The sequence below is a fragment of the Lycorma delicatula genome, chromosome 11 (assembly GCF_047948215.1).
Source record: "Lycorma delicatula isolate Av1 chromosome 11, ASM4794821v1, whole genome shotgun sequence".
Lineage (NCBI taxonomy): Eukaryota > Metazoa > Arthropoda > Insecta > Hemiptera > Fulgoridae > Lycorma > Lycorma delicatula.
In genome coordinates this window covers 47,519,113-47,535,381 of record NC_134465.1, presented here as the reverse complement: position 1 = coordinate 47,535,381, position 16,269 = coordinate 47,519,113, and the positions used below count along the sequence as shown (strand labels likewise).

Here is a 16,269-nt window from a genome sequence, read left to right as displayed (position 1 = left end):
ATATTTCATTTGTAATCACTCTGTGTTAAGTAAAATTTTTGATCCTTTTTAAGTGGATATTATTATTTTAAAATTTATTTAAAATTTTTTACCAATTGCATTTTATTTATATAGTCTGCTATAGATAATTTTGTAAAACTCTTGCCGTTTCTTCTGAACAGTTTAAATTAAAAACATTTTTAAATAATGCAGTTGCTACCTCGGCCATTGAAATAAAATGAAATGCTGTATTTTTTATCGTGAGTATTTTCAAATACGAAAGATTTAAATTTCTTACTAATCTTTTCATTGTGCTAAATCATTTACGTTAGAAAAAATACATACAAGGATGTAACAAACAAGTAAAATATAATATAATGATTAGCTCACCAATGTAATAAACTATAATTAACAATTATTAAACTACACTAAAAATACATTTAAATAGGTAAAAAAAAGAGCTTAACTACCAGTAGATCGTAACAGACTGAATAATAACAGAGATCGTAAATTAGATTTCTAAGTTGAAGATTTTAATTATAAAAAAAAGTCATTTTGAAATACTTTATTTTTTGAACAATTATTGAAATGTTTACTTAGAAAAGTAAAAAAAAAAGCTGAAAATTAATTCGAACATAACGATAAAATTATAATCTCTTACTAAGATACTAAATTATAATTTGAAATAGATAAACTTTTCGTTAAATCGAACGGTGTTTATTTTTATTAGTTAATTTATGAAATTGGAATCCCAACTAGCCGGGAGATATCACGAGAGAGAAGGGTTGTGGAGTACACGTACGCTACACGTTCACAAAGTGAAAAAAAGATCAGATAAGAGTAACGATTACAAACAATCTAAAAACAAATGGCAACTATAAAGAACTCAGAAGATTAATCGGAAATAAATGATAATATCAAGTAACTAGTGTCACTAATTGGATTAGAGACTACATTATAGAATAATTTACGTAAATAAAACATTAACATAAATATTAATGGCAATAATAATACTATATTATCGTACGCGAATGCAATTAATACGATCCAATTATAATGTAACTTCAGAACGCAATAAATAATTAATATTTCACTTATATTACATTATTTGTTAAAGAAGTAAAACAATAATGATTAGAAATACAATATCATTAATATAAATGTTTTAAGTAAAACAAGATAGAGGAGTACGACAAATTATTCTCTTTTTTTTTAATTACGTAAAATAACGGTTTCGTATTTCATTACGTACAAAAATTAAACAGATAATCTATAGTTAAATATGACGCTATTGAAGTAAAGGAAAAAACTGATTCATGCACACAATGAATTAAAAATAATGTTAACTGATAAGGATATAAATATAAATATTATAATAATAATAAGTAATTAATTATAAAATGTAATCTAGTATATTAATATTTTACTCAAATATAATTTATAACTAACTTGTACGGCCACGACTAGCTCGCTAAATATTGTAATCGAAGCTGGTTAATACACAAATACCATACCACCAATCTGACATTCAATTCCTGATATTCTAATAAATAAAAAAAATTCTACTTAATCAATCTCTCCTCTCCATAGGAGAGTGGAAGAAGTGTTAGGAGAAGATCAATTTGGTTTCAGGAAAAGTATAGGGACAAGGGAAGCAAATTTTAGGCCTCAGATTAATAGTAGAAGGAAGATTAAAGAAAAACAAACCAACATACTTGGCGTTTATAGACCTAGAAAAGGCATTCGATAACGTAGACTGGAATAAAATGTTCAATATTTAAAAAGAATTAGGGTTCAAATACAGAGATAGAAGAACAATTGCTAACATGTATAGGAACCAAACAGCAACAGTAATAATTGAAGAACATAAGAAAGAAGCCGTAATAAGAAAGGGAGTCCGACAAGGATGTTCCCTATCTCCGTTACTTTTTAATCTTTACATGGAACTAGCAGTTAATGATGTTAAAGAACAATTTAGATTCAAAGTAACAGTACAAGGTGAAAAGATAAAGATGCTACGATTTGCTGATGATATAGTAATTCTAGCCGAGAGTAAAAAGGATTTAGAAGAAACAATGAACGGCATAGATGAAGTCCTACGCAAGAACTATCGCATGAAAATAAACAAGAAAAAACAAAAGTAATGAAATGTAGTAGAAATATCAAAGATGGACCGCTGAATGTGAAAATAGGAGGAGAAAAGATTATGGAGGTAGAAGAATTTTGTTATTTGGGAAGTAGAATTACTAAAGATGGACGAAGCAGGAGCGATATAAAATGCCGAATAGCACAAGCGAAACGAGCCTTCAGTAAGAAATATAATTTGTTTACATCAAAAATTAATTTAAATGTCAGTAAAAGATTTTTGAAAGCATATGTTTGGAGTGTCGCTTTATATGGAAGTGAAACTTGGACGATCAGAGTATCTGAGAAGAAAAGATTAGAAGCTTTTTTGAAATGTGGTGCTATAGGAGAATGTTAAAAATCAGATGGGTGGATAAAGTGACAAATGTAGAGGTATTGCGGCAAATAGATGAAGAAAGAAGCATTTGGAAAAATATAGTTAAAAGAAGAGACAGACTTATAGGCCACATACTAAGGCATCCTGGAATAGTCGCTTTAATATTGGAAGGACAGGTAGAAGGAAAAAATTGTGTAGGCAGGCCACGTTTGGAATATGTAAAACAAATTGTTAGGGATGTAGGATGTAGAGGGTATACTGAAATGAAACGACTAGCACTAGATAGGGAAAATCTTGGAGAGCTGCATCAAACTAGTCAAATGACTGAAGACAAAAAAAAAAGGTAATCAATACGATAGTAATAAAGTCTTAATATATGACACAGGTAAAAAAAATATAATTGGAACAGATAAAAGTAGCTTAATTAGAATGTAATTTTTATGTTCAATCTTAAAATGAAATCAGTTTTTCTTCATCACCCTCAGATTTTTAATTATGACCCTTTAAAATATTGAGAAACTTCTGAATAGAATACAAACATAAATAATTACGATTAAAATTCCTACCTTTATTTTGCAGACATTTATGTTTATCTTATTTTTCTTTTGTGTTCTCTTTTTACCATCCAGCAGTAGTGACTTATAGATTCATAATCCCCCATCTGCCGTTATAACGTTGTTCAATCTGCAATATATCTTGGTGGAACCTTTCTCTTTGTTCATCGCGATGTCATCCGACTTTTAAAGGAAAAACTCCAAATGAAAATGTAAAAATGAATTTTTTATGACATTCTGCAACCTAAATTTTTGTAATTCACTAATAGATTATTTATAAGCTGATCGTGGTTTTCAGTTTATTTGTTTCCAAAAAAACTAAAAAGGACATCTTTGAATGACTTCCGCGTTGCTAGTTCTTTAGGATTCAGTTTGCTGTCAAATATATTTTCACGAATTAATTTGCTTATTTATGTCCCGACGAATATCCCTCTGTTAATTTGGCTTCACTTAATCGTGAAAAAACCTCGGGCTAAATGTTTAAAGCAGTCTCCTCCATCTTTATCTAATGCTTTTACAAAATTATTCAACGTAGTTTTATGTGTAGAGGTGGTAAAATAATACGATCTGCTCTGAAAAGGCAAATACTTTCTTTCTTTCTTTTTCCTGTTTAGCCTCTGGTAACTACCGTTTAGATAATACTTCAGAGGAAGAATGAGGAGATGATATGTATGAGTGTGAATGAAGTATGTAGTCTTGTACATTCTCAGTTCGACCGTACCTGAGATGTGTGGTTAATTGAAACCCAACCACCAAAGAACACCGGTATCCGCGATCTAGTATTAAAGTCCGTGTAAAAATAGCTGGCTTTACTAGGACTTGAACGCTGGAACTCTCGACTTCCAAATCAGCTGATTTGGGAAGACGCGTTCACCACTAGACCAATCCCGTGGGTTGAAAAGGCAAATACTGGACAACATTTTCCTTTCCTGGGGTAAACTGATTTCTTTTTGGTCGGTTTAACCGAGTAGTATTTATCTGCAACCAAACTAACACAAGAAACAACATATTTTGTAAAGCCACTCTGGAGTACGAGAAGCCCTATCGAATTCAAGTCATCGATGATTCGCTGTGGGTGTTTATCATACTTAATAGCTTTTAACATTTTTGACGTACTTTCACTCCTACAGCATGTGCTACAGATATAGAAGAAAACTTATTCGAGTTATACAAAAACACTACCCTTTAAGCTTCTTTTTCATGACTATAAATAAACGCTGATCACGAATAACATGTCCAGTGCTATTAGCACTGGACATAGCATTGTGCTATTACCCTTCTACCATTCTCCTAATTTTATTAGTAAACGGCTAAAATTATCACATTTCTTTATGTATATGCTAACAAAAATTTTTAAAATCATTATTATTATTATTATTAAAGATATGAGCTGTTGAAACAAAACTTTTAATGTAATTGTTTTCCAAAAATTATCCGTAATATTTTCTTTTGGATTTTTAATAAACTGATTCAAAGCTGAGAGAAAGTCAGTAGCCGTCTCAGTCAATAGCTTAACTATTGACTGAAATAACCCCAAAATTAGCAACGTGCAAACCAAATCAAGCGAAGGGAAGATGACCATTTCACTGTTATTAACTGCCAAACAAATTTTATAATAAAAATGCTACAATATTTTTATATAAAATTCTTATAAACTCACAAATAACTTTTTAAAATTTTAATTTCATTACCAAGATTTCGCCATATAATCCTTAAAATCCAAATCGAGCGGTTGATTATTTTGGATAAAATTTTGTTACTGTTCATCGGTCTATTTTTTAATTAGGAAAATATATATCTATGATATTATATCTAAGTGAATTAGAAATAAATTATGATAGTCATTTAATATTTGATCGATTGTATATTTCATGTTCAAATGTGATCTTGTTTGTGTTTGTATGTAGAAAATCTAGGTTGCAGTGTTTGTAAAAATGTTTCAAATGAACAAGATATGTTGGTTTTGAAAAACCAGTTTGCACTCTTTCTCAAACTCCTAAAATCATAAAAAGAAAAATCTCTTATTGGTGATAAGTGGAACATAGCTATACACCAGATTTTCAAATATCCAAATATTTTAATCTTGGAAAAAACTTTTCTCTTCCAACAAAAATATGTATTACTTTGCTATACAGTAACGGTAGTATCAACATTTTTTTAAGCAAGTTATTACAGTATAAAAGATTTTAGATATTTCCGAAAGGTTTTTATTTTGTTATTCAAAGAAACGTTTTTGAGTGTCCTTATATTACTTTACCAGGATATTCTATTATGACTGAAATTAAAATTTTTAGATCTGTAGGACACAAATAATTATTAAAATAAAATAAATGTTTATTTATTACTATATTGATCATTTTGATTTATGAATGAAGTATCATGTACAGTAAAATTCTGAAATCATGCAAAAAAAAATTAAGACCTTGGAGCAGTCATTAAATTTCACAGAAATGAAATTTTCATTTACAGATAACAAAAATTACATTGAAAAAAAAAATAAAAACTTAATAAGACTGGTTACTGCATATTTCACAGTAATATTTTAAATAAAACAATAAATGAATTTTTTAATACAAAAACTGTTAAGTTACTGTGACAGCATCAACTCATTCAGCCCAAAAAAAAACTTCTACTCTAACCTAATATATTCATTTATTTTACAACAAAAAGTTAACCTTACATTTGTAATAAATTTTGAGTGTCTTCCTCAAATTATTGTGCACGGCTTACAGTAAAGTCATATCTTTATGTTCACGGTTAATTAATCTATAGAACTTTTGGAAGAATGATTTTCCAAGTATCAAGAAAAATTATAAACAGAGTTTAATCGCTCAGTAAACAGCATTTAATTTTTCAAATAAAGTAATTCTATAAGGGTGAATGTAAAAAGTAACCTGAATTCTCGATTTTTAACATTCTAAAAGAAAAAAGACTGTCGAGGGAAAATAAAATTACTAAACAGGTGGTCATTACTTTAAATACTGGTATAAATTATGAGCGAGTTTGGAGAGTATTTTCCCATTAATAAACAGTACAAGATTTTAAAAGAACACAGATTTAGAAAATTGAATCAAAATTTATGGAATTCGCTGAAGAAAATTTAATGAGTAATAATAAAGAGTAAATCTTTATCTATAAGGTGTGAAATCACAGTTATTAAATTACATAATATCAGTCATTAAATTACATAATATTCATAATATCAGTCATTAAATTACATAATATTCATAATATATTTATAAAAAATGTTATTTGTAAATGAAATAACTTCATTATGTGTTAATAATAATTCAGAGAAAAGTAATAAAAAACAATAAATGCAAAGGCAATGTAATGCTTTAGCATTCATATTTTATAATCAATTTTCATATTAATATGCAAATAAAATAACTTGAAATGATTCAAATAATCTACACCTAATATATATATATATATATATATATATATATATATACACACACACACAACGGAATATAAGTGTATTTGACTTTTTTTTAGCTAATATTAAGAATTATTAACTTGTTACGCTCACTTCCAAAACTATGAAAAGAAAATTACTGCTTCAAGTCATGCACTTTAAACAAAAACATAAATGGCACTATATTTTTTTGATTATTATACTGATTAGTAAAAAAAAATTAGAAATAATTCAAGAAATAAAGTTCTTCAGAATAACATAACATTCTTTGTAAGAAGATTGATCACATTATGCGTATTTAAATAATTTACTATTATTTAGGTAAAATCCTGATGCATGTAAAAGAAACTACACAACATTAATATTCAATAACCACGTGCTATTATATTAAATGATGTTTAATCATTATTGCTCTCATGCAAATTTTTTAAAATTATCAACAGAGTATTTTCGCAAATGCAATGATCGTCGGATTGGTCGAGCTGGTCTAGTTCATTCCCTGTTGTTTGTTCCCCCAATATTACTCAAGTAAACTTTTTTATGGGGTTACCTTAACGAAAAGGTTTACCTAAAGTACCAACTACCCTGAAAACATCAAACAGCATATAACAAATGTCTGTAGAGATATCAGGTGAAAAACTCTAAATGTTCATGGGTCGTTTTTAAAACATATCAAAAATGCATAGAATTAGAAGGACACCACTTCGAACATTTGTTGTTGTAATTTATGTAGAATAAGTTTTTGCAAATATTTTAAATAAAGAGCATTAAAAAAAAATTTAAAGTATCAGTAATTCATTAAACCAAATATTTTCATAGAATTGACATAACTGACCAAAGCGTGCAACACATGTAGGCTGTGTACCATACCGCTATGTACTATTTGATTAAAAAAAACAAATGGATTTTATTTAGGTTAATCCTATAATTGATTATTTTTTATTTAAAATTTAATTTTCTTTAATTTAAAATTAAACATCAGCTGGGTCAAAATTAATGAAACTAAAAGCACCAGTTTATAAGCCTACAATGAAGATGAATAACTAAAAAAACTATCAATTTTAGAAAAAAAATGTCTGAATGTTTTTGCAAAGAATTCAATTCTGCAATAAAAAATATAGGTTCCTATTTTAAAAAAAATTAAGCTGACCTTGAAATGACCTTTATCTGACCTCAGGGACAACATAGGTTGTGAACATATTTCCCCCTTGAAATGGAAAAACTTTAATAGGAAACATGTTTCCCTAAAATGTGTAGTTTTTGAGGAACGGATGTGTCTCAATTTAAATGGACCACCCAGTAAATGACTAATACATTAGTAATGATTATAATGTTGTAAATTATAAGGCTGCATTTTGAATCGGCACTGATGCAAGGGACATGGACTAAGTAGAATCATGATGAACTCACTCATACAAAGACAACATTTGTTTATTCTTCATTCTGCTAACTGAATACAGCATAGCTGATATTTCTGTATAAATCTCTTTTTGCACATACCTACAAAAAAATGGTATGTAATAAAAAGATAAAAAATTCTAATTATGAAAAGTATTTGTTTGAAGTAGACGTTTTATAATAAGTTTAAGTAACCATATAATGAAAGCTTTTGAAAGAGGTTTTATGACAACATATGTTTACCATAAGAAATGTTACTTCACCGAGTTTTATTTAAGATACAAAGAATATTTATGTAATCCAATTGAGCAATTGAAAAGACTTCAAAAATAAAGAAAATAAAACTAGTAACAAATGGGACATACACAACAAATATTCTGGGGCAAAACAGGAAAAAGCTCTGTTGGAGCGAGTGCTCAGAAGAACAGATTTTCGGTTTTTAATCAACCTTGAAATATATCCCAAAACTAAGTTTTTGCCTCTAGTTCAGATTCCTGTGAACTGATCTGCTTGAAAATCAATAGAGTTCTATTCTCAATAAGTTTACATCACCCCACCCACCATGTTTCATTAAAATCTGTTAAGATTTGCATGTAAGTGTATCAGATGAAAAAAATCTCATATGTACTTACTAAATGACAGATTTAGTTGAGACTAAATGTCTCAAATGAGACATGGAGATGGAAAGGTTATTCTTTTTAATAAAATTGCAATTCATGGTCAGCTGTGAGAAAAGGAAATGAAATGTTTACATTTGATATCACATACCGTTTAACATTTCCATGTGTATTTATTTTTATCATTAATAGGTATTACATCATTCTTTTTAATATGTACATATTTATAAATCAGTTGATAGAATTTGACAATTAATTGTGATCAATAACTAATTATAACTTACGCAGTGGTAATAGAATATTTTTATTGTTAATAGTAGTTATAACCTCGTGGAAGAAAGTGATTGTGTTTGCTACTCCATAGTCTACTAAATGTGTCAATGAGTATACATTCACACATTTTATATATATATTTATATATATATATATATATATATTTATATAATTATGGACAAATATAATAACAAAAGAATTGCTTTGCTAAGTTAATAAATTAATATATGATTGGGTGCAGTAGCGATTTCCAAATTCACCAATTGCATAAATCAAGAAGAAAGAAAATAATATAAAATCTAAAGAAATATATTTATGTAACACAATTATAGTTATTTAAAAAAAAAGTAAGATCAAATATAAAATGCCATTTGGTAGACGTTAAAAAAAAATTTACAGAAACTTACCCATCCATGTGAAGTACTTTTTTTCCAACCCTACTTGCTGCAGCAGCAACAATTGATTCAACCATTCCTGTAACAAAATTATTTAAATAATTACAATAAATATGATTTAATAATTTATTTTTCATTACACATTACAGAAAAATAAATTTTAAAATCTGAATAAAGATAATTAAATGTTAATACTACTTTTTAATTATTTTTTGTAAGAGTAGATCTTTTGAGGGCTAATTGTACATTCCATTTTTTGATAATGTTATGCTTATTTATTATATAAAGAAATTATATAGATCACAAGAAGATCCAAAATTGGCTTCCTTGACACCAATTAAACACACACAATCAGACAAAAAGAAGCAAGAATGTTGTCCCATGACGTTAATTCAGACCAGCAAAGACTGCCAGAAGAAGGAGAAAATGAAGAATCTGCAAAACCTAGATTCCCTTTCTTAATAGACATCACATGCAACTCCCTCCATGAAAGGAATGCATTGGACCCTCCACAAAACTGTCTGGTACATTTCTGCTGGAACGAACAATACTGGCACCAAAAGGGGAATTGCAACGGAGAAGGATGAAAATATCCAAGGAAAAAACCTGCATAAAACACGAATTACAATAACTGGAATGCATTCCCCAACTCCAACCATCTTAAACATAAATAGAAAGAGCCAGCAGCAAGGGACTAATGTCTAGGCTCTGCAATGAATAGGGGAATACAATATCCCCCTGGCATCCTTGCATTCTGTTCCATTCCTTGACACAATCAATGCTAATCAATAAAAGGTACATAGAGTTTACAAAAACAAATTATTTATACAGCAACCAGCTGATTGCCAATGTTAACAGTTACTGATGGCTGATAATAAATTTTGTAAAATGTGAAAAGTACCATCGCTGAGTGAACTTGAGTCTGGAACCACAAGATGAAGGCAGAGAAAATGGTACCATTTTGTCATGATCATTATTATTGTTAATTGGAAAGAAAAGAACAAAACATACTAAAACTACAAAACTTTGCTAGTGAAAGATGAAATGAATTTAAAACTAAATGATCAGAAATGAAATAATATGGGCATCCTGTTTGTTGCTGGAGAAAAATAGTTATAGCACATCAAGGAATACAAAATACACATGATGGAATATTGCCAAATGCACATATTAAGTTTAAGACAAGAGATTTGAATTATTAGAATATAGTTAATATAATAAATTAAATGCAATATTTTAATTTTTCATCAGTTTTTTAAATTTTCAACCCCAAACGCTAGAATTGAAGGGTCTATTGTATTTCATATGAAAACACAATCCAGAACAAGCTGGACATATATTCCACCAATTCAAAAGGTAAGCATTACTATCAGGTAAGCATTCAAATCTACATGTAAGCATTACTATTCACAAAATATACAGATTTCAGATTGATTTTATTTTGTGAAAGGAAAAGTTAAATGCCACACAAATGTTAAATTTTACTGCATAAGTCAAATGCAAGATTTCATAATCTAAACAAAATTTTATTTTGTTTACAGAAAAGAAAAATTCTTTATAATTCTTTTTTTAATAATTATCACCAATTAGTATCTGGCAATTACAGGATAATTATAAACAGTGATGATATTCTAATTCAATAAAATTAGTCTGAAAATCAACAGGTAAAATAATAACCGTCATATATTATATTCCACAAAGCATTACTCACAATTGGTGATAATTTCATCAAGCTGTGTTCCTTAATTTATTTTTATTTTACAAATGTAGGTTCTCGTTCTTTACATTAGTTGCAATGGTGTTTTTTCAAATGGAAAACCTTTTAGGCCTAACAGTATTTTAAGTGGAAATAAGATTGAAAAAATAAAAAAATAACCGCCTTTAAAAGAACGCACTAAAATTCACAACTCTTTCTAAATTCTTTGATTTTTTGTAGTTGTGCCAAATTAAGGTTTGGTTAAGAGACTGATAGCTGTTACTGATTGGTGAAGACTTAAGTTATGCATGACTAAATAAAAAATTGCAGTTTGTTTTTAATTTCAGTCATCTATGAAAACAATTTAAGTTGTATGATCTTAGGAAGAAAAACATGAAAATAATAGTTTTTGTGTGAACAATTTATTAAAAATAAACATAAATAACATTTTTTATATTTAAACCTATCATCATATAAGTTAAACAAGAACAGAAGAAGCTTATTAGAAAACAACTTCCTGGTAGAAAATTTCTAACTAACAATGAAAAATACTATGAAATTAAAACTGAAAAACCACAAATTGATGCAAAATGTTTTGTGGTGCTAAAGGCATTAATAGGAAATCAGTTAACATATACAATTAGAAACATAATGCGGTTTTTTTTTCTGTAATGTACTTAGTTCAATATGATAGGTCTGTGCTTGACTGATGTCAAAATAAAACTTCACGATTTAAACAAATGACTTATGAAGAGATAAATAAGAAAAATGGGCTAAAAATGGTTTTCTTCTAGGCAACAATTACAACTACTATTGGCAGATCATTTTAAATTAAATAATCAATATAAAAATTTTCCTTTATATTGTCTCATGGAATAATTAGTATTACTTTAAATATATATAAAAGAGTCCTTCAAGAAAAACTTAAAATTAAATTTGTTTGACTAATTAAGGTGGACCATAGACGATATATTTTGAGCATTGCTGACTTCAGCATATTAATTGTAACAATACCTGATAAGCAAACTTCAAATTATATAAAATTCCTATCCATAATGGAATAATTCAAATTTAATTAAGTAAAATAGAACGGTTATTTTCACTTCCTTATATCAGTATATAATAGTCCGGTAAGGAACTTTTTGTTAAAAAAATTATTATTATTATTATTCACAAGTCAGAGTAAAAAAAATATTAGGAATTAATATCTTGATAGAACACATTTATTAGAACCCATGGTTTCTTAAAAGTCTAATGATAAAAAACCCGAAACTGAAAAAATCTGTCACATATGTAACATTACGTAGTTTATAAAATGTACATCTTCAAATGTTAAAATGTTTAAGTACTAATATCATTTTGTAGTTTGTGATAAATTTTGAATTAAATATCTATCAAATAACATTTTTTAAACAGCATACTGTTAAAAAATGTATTACTTTCTCATTAACAAAAAAGTATACTTTTTTGAATATACTTTTATTTCACTTAGGTAATAAATTATGAAATTATTGGGAAATAAAAATACTAAATGACAATATACACACAATAACAACTACACATAAATATAATATATAAAAATGACTAATATAAAGCGTTAAATAAACCATTACATTCAGAAAAATTGTATAATTATTTTTACATATATTTTTATACATAAAAAAAAAGTTGTAATAGACCTCAAAAGTTAAAATATTAATAGGTTCAGACAGAAATATAATTTACCTAAGATTGTGATTACCATATGGTAAAAATGTCAATTAAAAAACCCTCACAGAATAACACAAATAAACCCTGAAAAAAGACTAAAATAATTATTATACCTGTAAAAATTTCAGCATAATTAAAAAAAAATTATCAAGGAAGTTCAATAAAATAATTTGCAATTAACCAAAATTGTTCAATATTTATTTAAATAAACTGACAACTGAAAATAATTACATCGATGAAACAAATATAATACAGCGTAATTAAGTAAGAAAAATATTCAAAGTAATATAAAAGGATATAAAAAAAATTAACTTTTTTAAGTTACCAGCTGATTTTTGCGTAAAATATAAATTGCATTTCAAATATATTCTTTAAAAATAATTTAAAAAATTCAATATTAAAATTAATTAATGATCAAATGCAATATGAGCATATAATATAAAATTATGAAATTGTAAAAGCCGCAAAGTGAAAAAATTAAGTTATTCGTAAACAAGACAAATCGATCGGGAGACAATAGCCTACCTGTTCCAATAACTATGACATCGTACTCCGTCGGCAGTAATTCGTCTTCCGCCATGATTAATGGATAAAATCGAAGTTTTATTCAAAATTATAAGAGTTAGATTCGTTTTTTAAACGCAACGTATTATTTTACCAAAATATAAAACGCTTAATTGTTGAAAAGTTAATGAGAACCGACTCTAACAGCACGCTATTGTTAAGACGTCAAGTTACAGCTGTAACGTGGGTACATACAATCATATGTTACAAATAAACATATGACGTTGAGGAATCAGATATACCAACGTAATAAAACGTAGCCTCCCCCAAGAATTTCTACCTTCAACTATATTTGGCTGCTGTAAATAAAATCTGTAAATTTATTTTTTTTTAAATTCAGATTGTAAAATTCTGTATAATATTAACTGCATGCAGTCAATCATTGTTTTACTTAATTACTTAAGTTAATAAATTGTTTTACTTAATAAATTCTTAGTGTTTTTAATTTTTATACTTCTGACTTTAAAGATAATTTTTGTTTTTGTCTTAATAAATAAAAAAGTAAATATTAATTATTTATTTTATTCAAATTTTGGTAATTCGTAAAAAATTACCGCGCTCACAATAGCGTTTTTCTTTTTACTCATATCGTATTTTAGGTTAGATTGAATTTGTACGTAGATTCGTTTCTCTGTAATAAATGTTTAAATGAAATGTCTGAAGATATTGAACTAAAAAAATACGAAAGTGATCCTCGAACACCGTGTCGGTACGGTGTTGAATGTTATCAGAAAAATTCTCAGCATCTTCAGAAATTTAAACATCCTCCTAAGAAGAACTTAAAAACTGTAAGTTCGAAATATGAAGAATTTTGTCCGATATAGAGATTTTCTATTAGTAATTTGTGCGAGTATTTAAAATAATTTTATACATTTTATTGTTATTTATAAATAAATACTTTCTGAAAAAATCTTTTACTATGGTGTTAGTTTGTTGTAGTAAATTTCTTTTTTCATTGAGGGGTTTAGTTTACAGGGTTGTTACTTTTGAACGAGCAGAAGAGCACAATCTTTGTTTTCTCGATTTTTTTCGTTATCGGAAGAAGTTTGGTTTATTACGAACGCGTGATAGGCATACTTTTTATTGTTATTATTTTGCCGTTGTAATTACATAATTATCCATAAAGTTCTTGTTAAATGCTTTTGAATTCGTTAATTTTTTTAAAGTTTTGGTAAAGGCATAGATTGTTGCTAAAAACAAAAATCCTTTCCATGTATATACTTGGTCGTGGTTTTATTTGGTTTAGAAAATGGATTACTTTGATAAAACCATTAGTTATCAAAGTAATAGTTATTAAAACTAAATTATAAATAATCTTTCCCAGTAGAAAAAGGATTGAATGTGAGTAATTTTAATTTTTTAAAACCTTGTTCGTGGTTTTGTTTATTAAAGCATGCTGGCAGAATGTTATATTGGTAATTTTTTACTGCAGAACAGGAAAATCAAATCATATACTTTCTTAATCTCATTATATTCAAAATGGACAAGCATTCCAGATTTCTAATTGTTGTAAATTCAAGTATGTAATAAATACATATTACATCTATTAACATTCACCTTGAAAATTATTGAAAAAACTTAATACATTAAAATATCCTACAAGTGTTAATTGCTGTGCACCCAATATAGTATATAAAATTCAGAATAAAAAATCTGAAATATTCCTATGATTAAAAAATTCTCAGGAGTAAAAATCACATTCCAATAAACACTGCAGTCTAGGATTATATAAATTAAAGGTAATTGTTTACAATTTACCCCTGCCCCTGAACTCTTTGGGATTGAAATATATTAATCTAAACAGAGTTTGAATAATAGAATAACAGGTTTAAGTTGGAAACTCATAAAAACATGTTTACATTAAAAGATGTCCTCATAAGTTTCAGAATTATCTGTTGGAGACTGTGTCTTGCTGCTGCTGATACTAGGGTCAATGCATTTGAAGTGTCCCAAAAAAACTAGCTGGTTATTTGACCAATTCAAAAAAATTGAAACTTGCCCACTAGTTTCCTACATGTTTCAGGACCTCGAAACTATTTAAAAAAATTTTTTATTTAAGCACTTTACTTGTGATCGTCATTTTTGTTACGGTAGGGCCTAGTGCTAAGCTAAGGGGGACCACACACACATACTGTCATACAAATACCCTTCAGCAGGGTAGGATGATGTGAAAACCAAGTATTTTTGTTTTGTGAGATTATTTTTGCATTTTTTCTGGTGATAATCAGCTATAGTAATTTTTTTGACAACGAAACACTTGCCTTCCTTAATTAAATGTCATTTGATTTCTACAATCTGGACATTTCTTAGATTTTGTTAGACACTGTAAATACAAAAATCTATGCAAAAATTCACTATCTTCCAATAAAACATTAAAATCACATCCACTGCACAAAAAAGCCTGATCATATGAATTTGATAGCAAACCATAATAGCAACTGAATTACATGATCATTGTTGACCTTCAGAATAAAAATGAAGAGGTTACTAACTGATAGCGACAATCTGTTCAATTCTAACTCTTTCCTCTAGACCTCTTTCTAACTCTCTAGACCTCTTTCTAACTCTCTAGACCTCTTTCCTTATTGTTTACACCATTTTATAGAATTTACCTCAATGTAAAAAAATGTTTTTTGGCAAGGGAATAGTAAACAATTACCAAATTAAAGTGGAGTGATTGCAGTAAATACTACACTGGCCAGATTCAATGTAAATTCACACTGATGCTACGAACTCATATAAATACTACATGAAATAGTCGAATTCATTTTTATAACTTAGCCCCACAGAAATATGGCACAGATTCAAAGACATAATATGCAAGTTTACATGTAACAACAGTTTTTAACGCACATACAAAGACTAAACTTGATTAAAAAAATATTACAAATGAACAAATGTAATATAGCTCAAATATGTTGTATGATCACTTGTTAAATGTGTTTAGGATAAGTATTTTTGGTACTTACGTATTAACGCCACTGCAGCTACAAGTAGTCAATCGGATTTCGGTGGAAAATGGGCCTATATAGAGTTTAACATAGATTCAAAACAGTCTCTTTATTAATTTTAATAAATGGTTATATATTTATTTATTTTATAAATATATAACCAAACTTAACCTACGCTCGCTTCGCTCGCTAACCTTGACTAATTAACAGGAGTGTTTTGATTATTTAAATAATAAATAATTGCAATAATTAC

At 27.8% G+C, this 16,269-nt stretch overlaps 2 protein-coding genes across 3 annotated transcripts in view; one reads left to right on the top strand and one right to left on the bottom strand.

Annotated features, from left to right (window-relative positions):
• Rep (Rab escort protein) overlaps positions 1–13,254 on the bottom strand; it is a 50,820-nt gene extending 37,566 nt beyond the window's left edge. Inside the window, exons 1-2 of the mRNA XM_075379135.1 lie at positions 13,027–13,254; positions 9,108–9,174 (exon numbers count right to left, since the gene is read on the bottom strand). Of these exons, the coding sequence (XP_075235250.1) occupies positions 9,108–9,174; positions 13,027–13,081 (122 nt within the window). The 5' untranslated portion in view covers positions 13,082–13,254. The remainder of the gene's footprint in view (positions 1–9,107; positions 9,175–13,026) is intronic.
• Positions 13,255–13,648: 394 nt separating this feature from the next.
• Positions 13,649–16,269, top strand: part of Hpf1 (Histone PARylation factor 1) — a 37,278-nt gene continuing 34,657 nt past the window's right edge. For both annotated transcript variants that reach the window (XM_075378571.1, XM_075378569.1), the window contains exon 1: positions 13,649–13,853. In XM_075378571.1, coding sequence (XP_075234686.1) covers positions 13,719–13,853 — 135 coding nt within the window. In that variant the 5' untranslated portion in view covers positions 13,649–13,718. The remainder of the gene's footprint in view (positions 13,854–16,269) is intronic.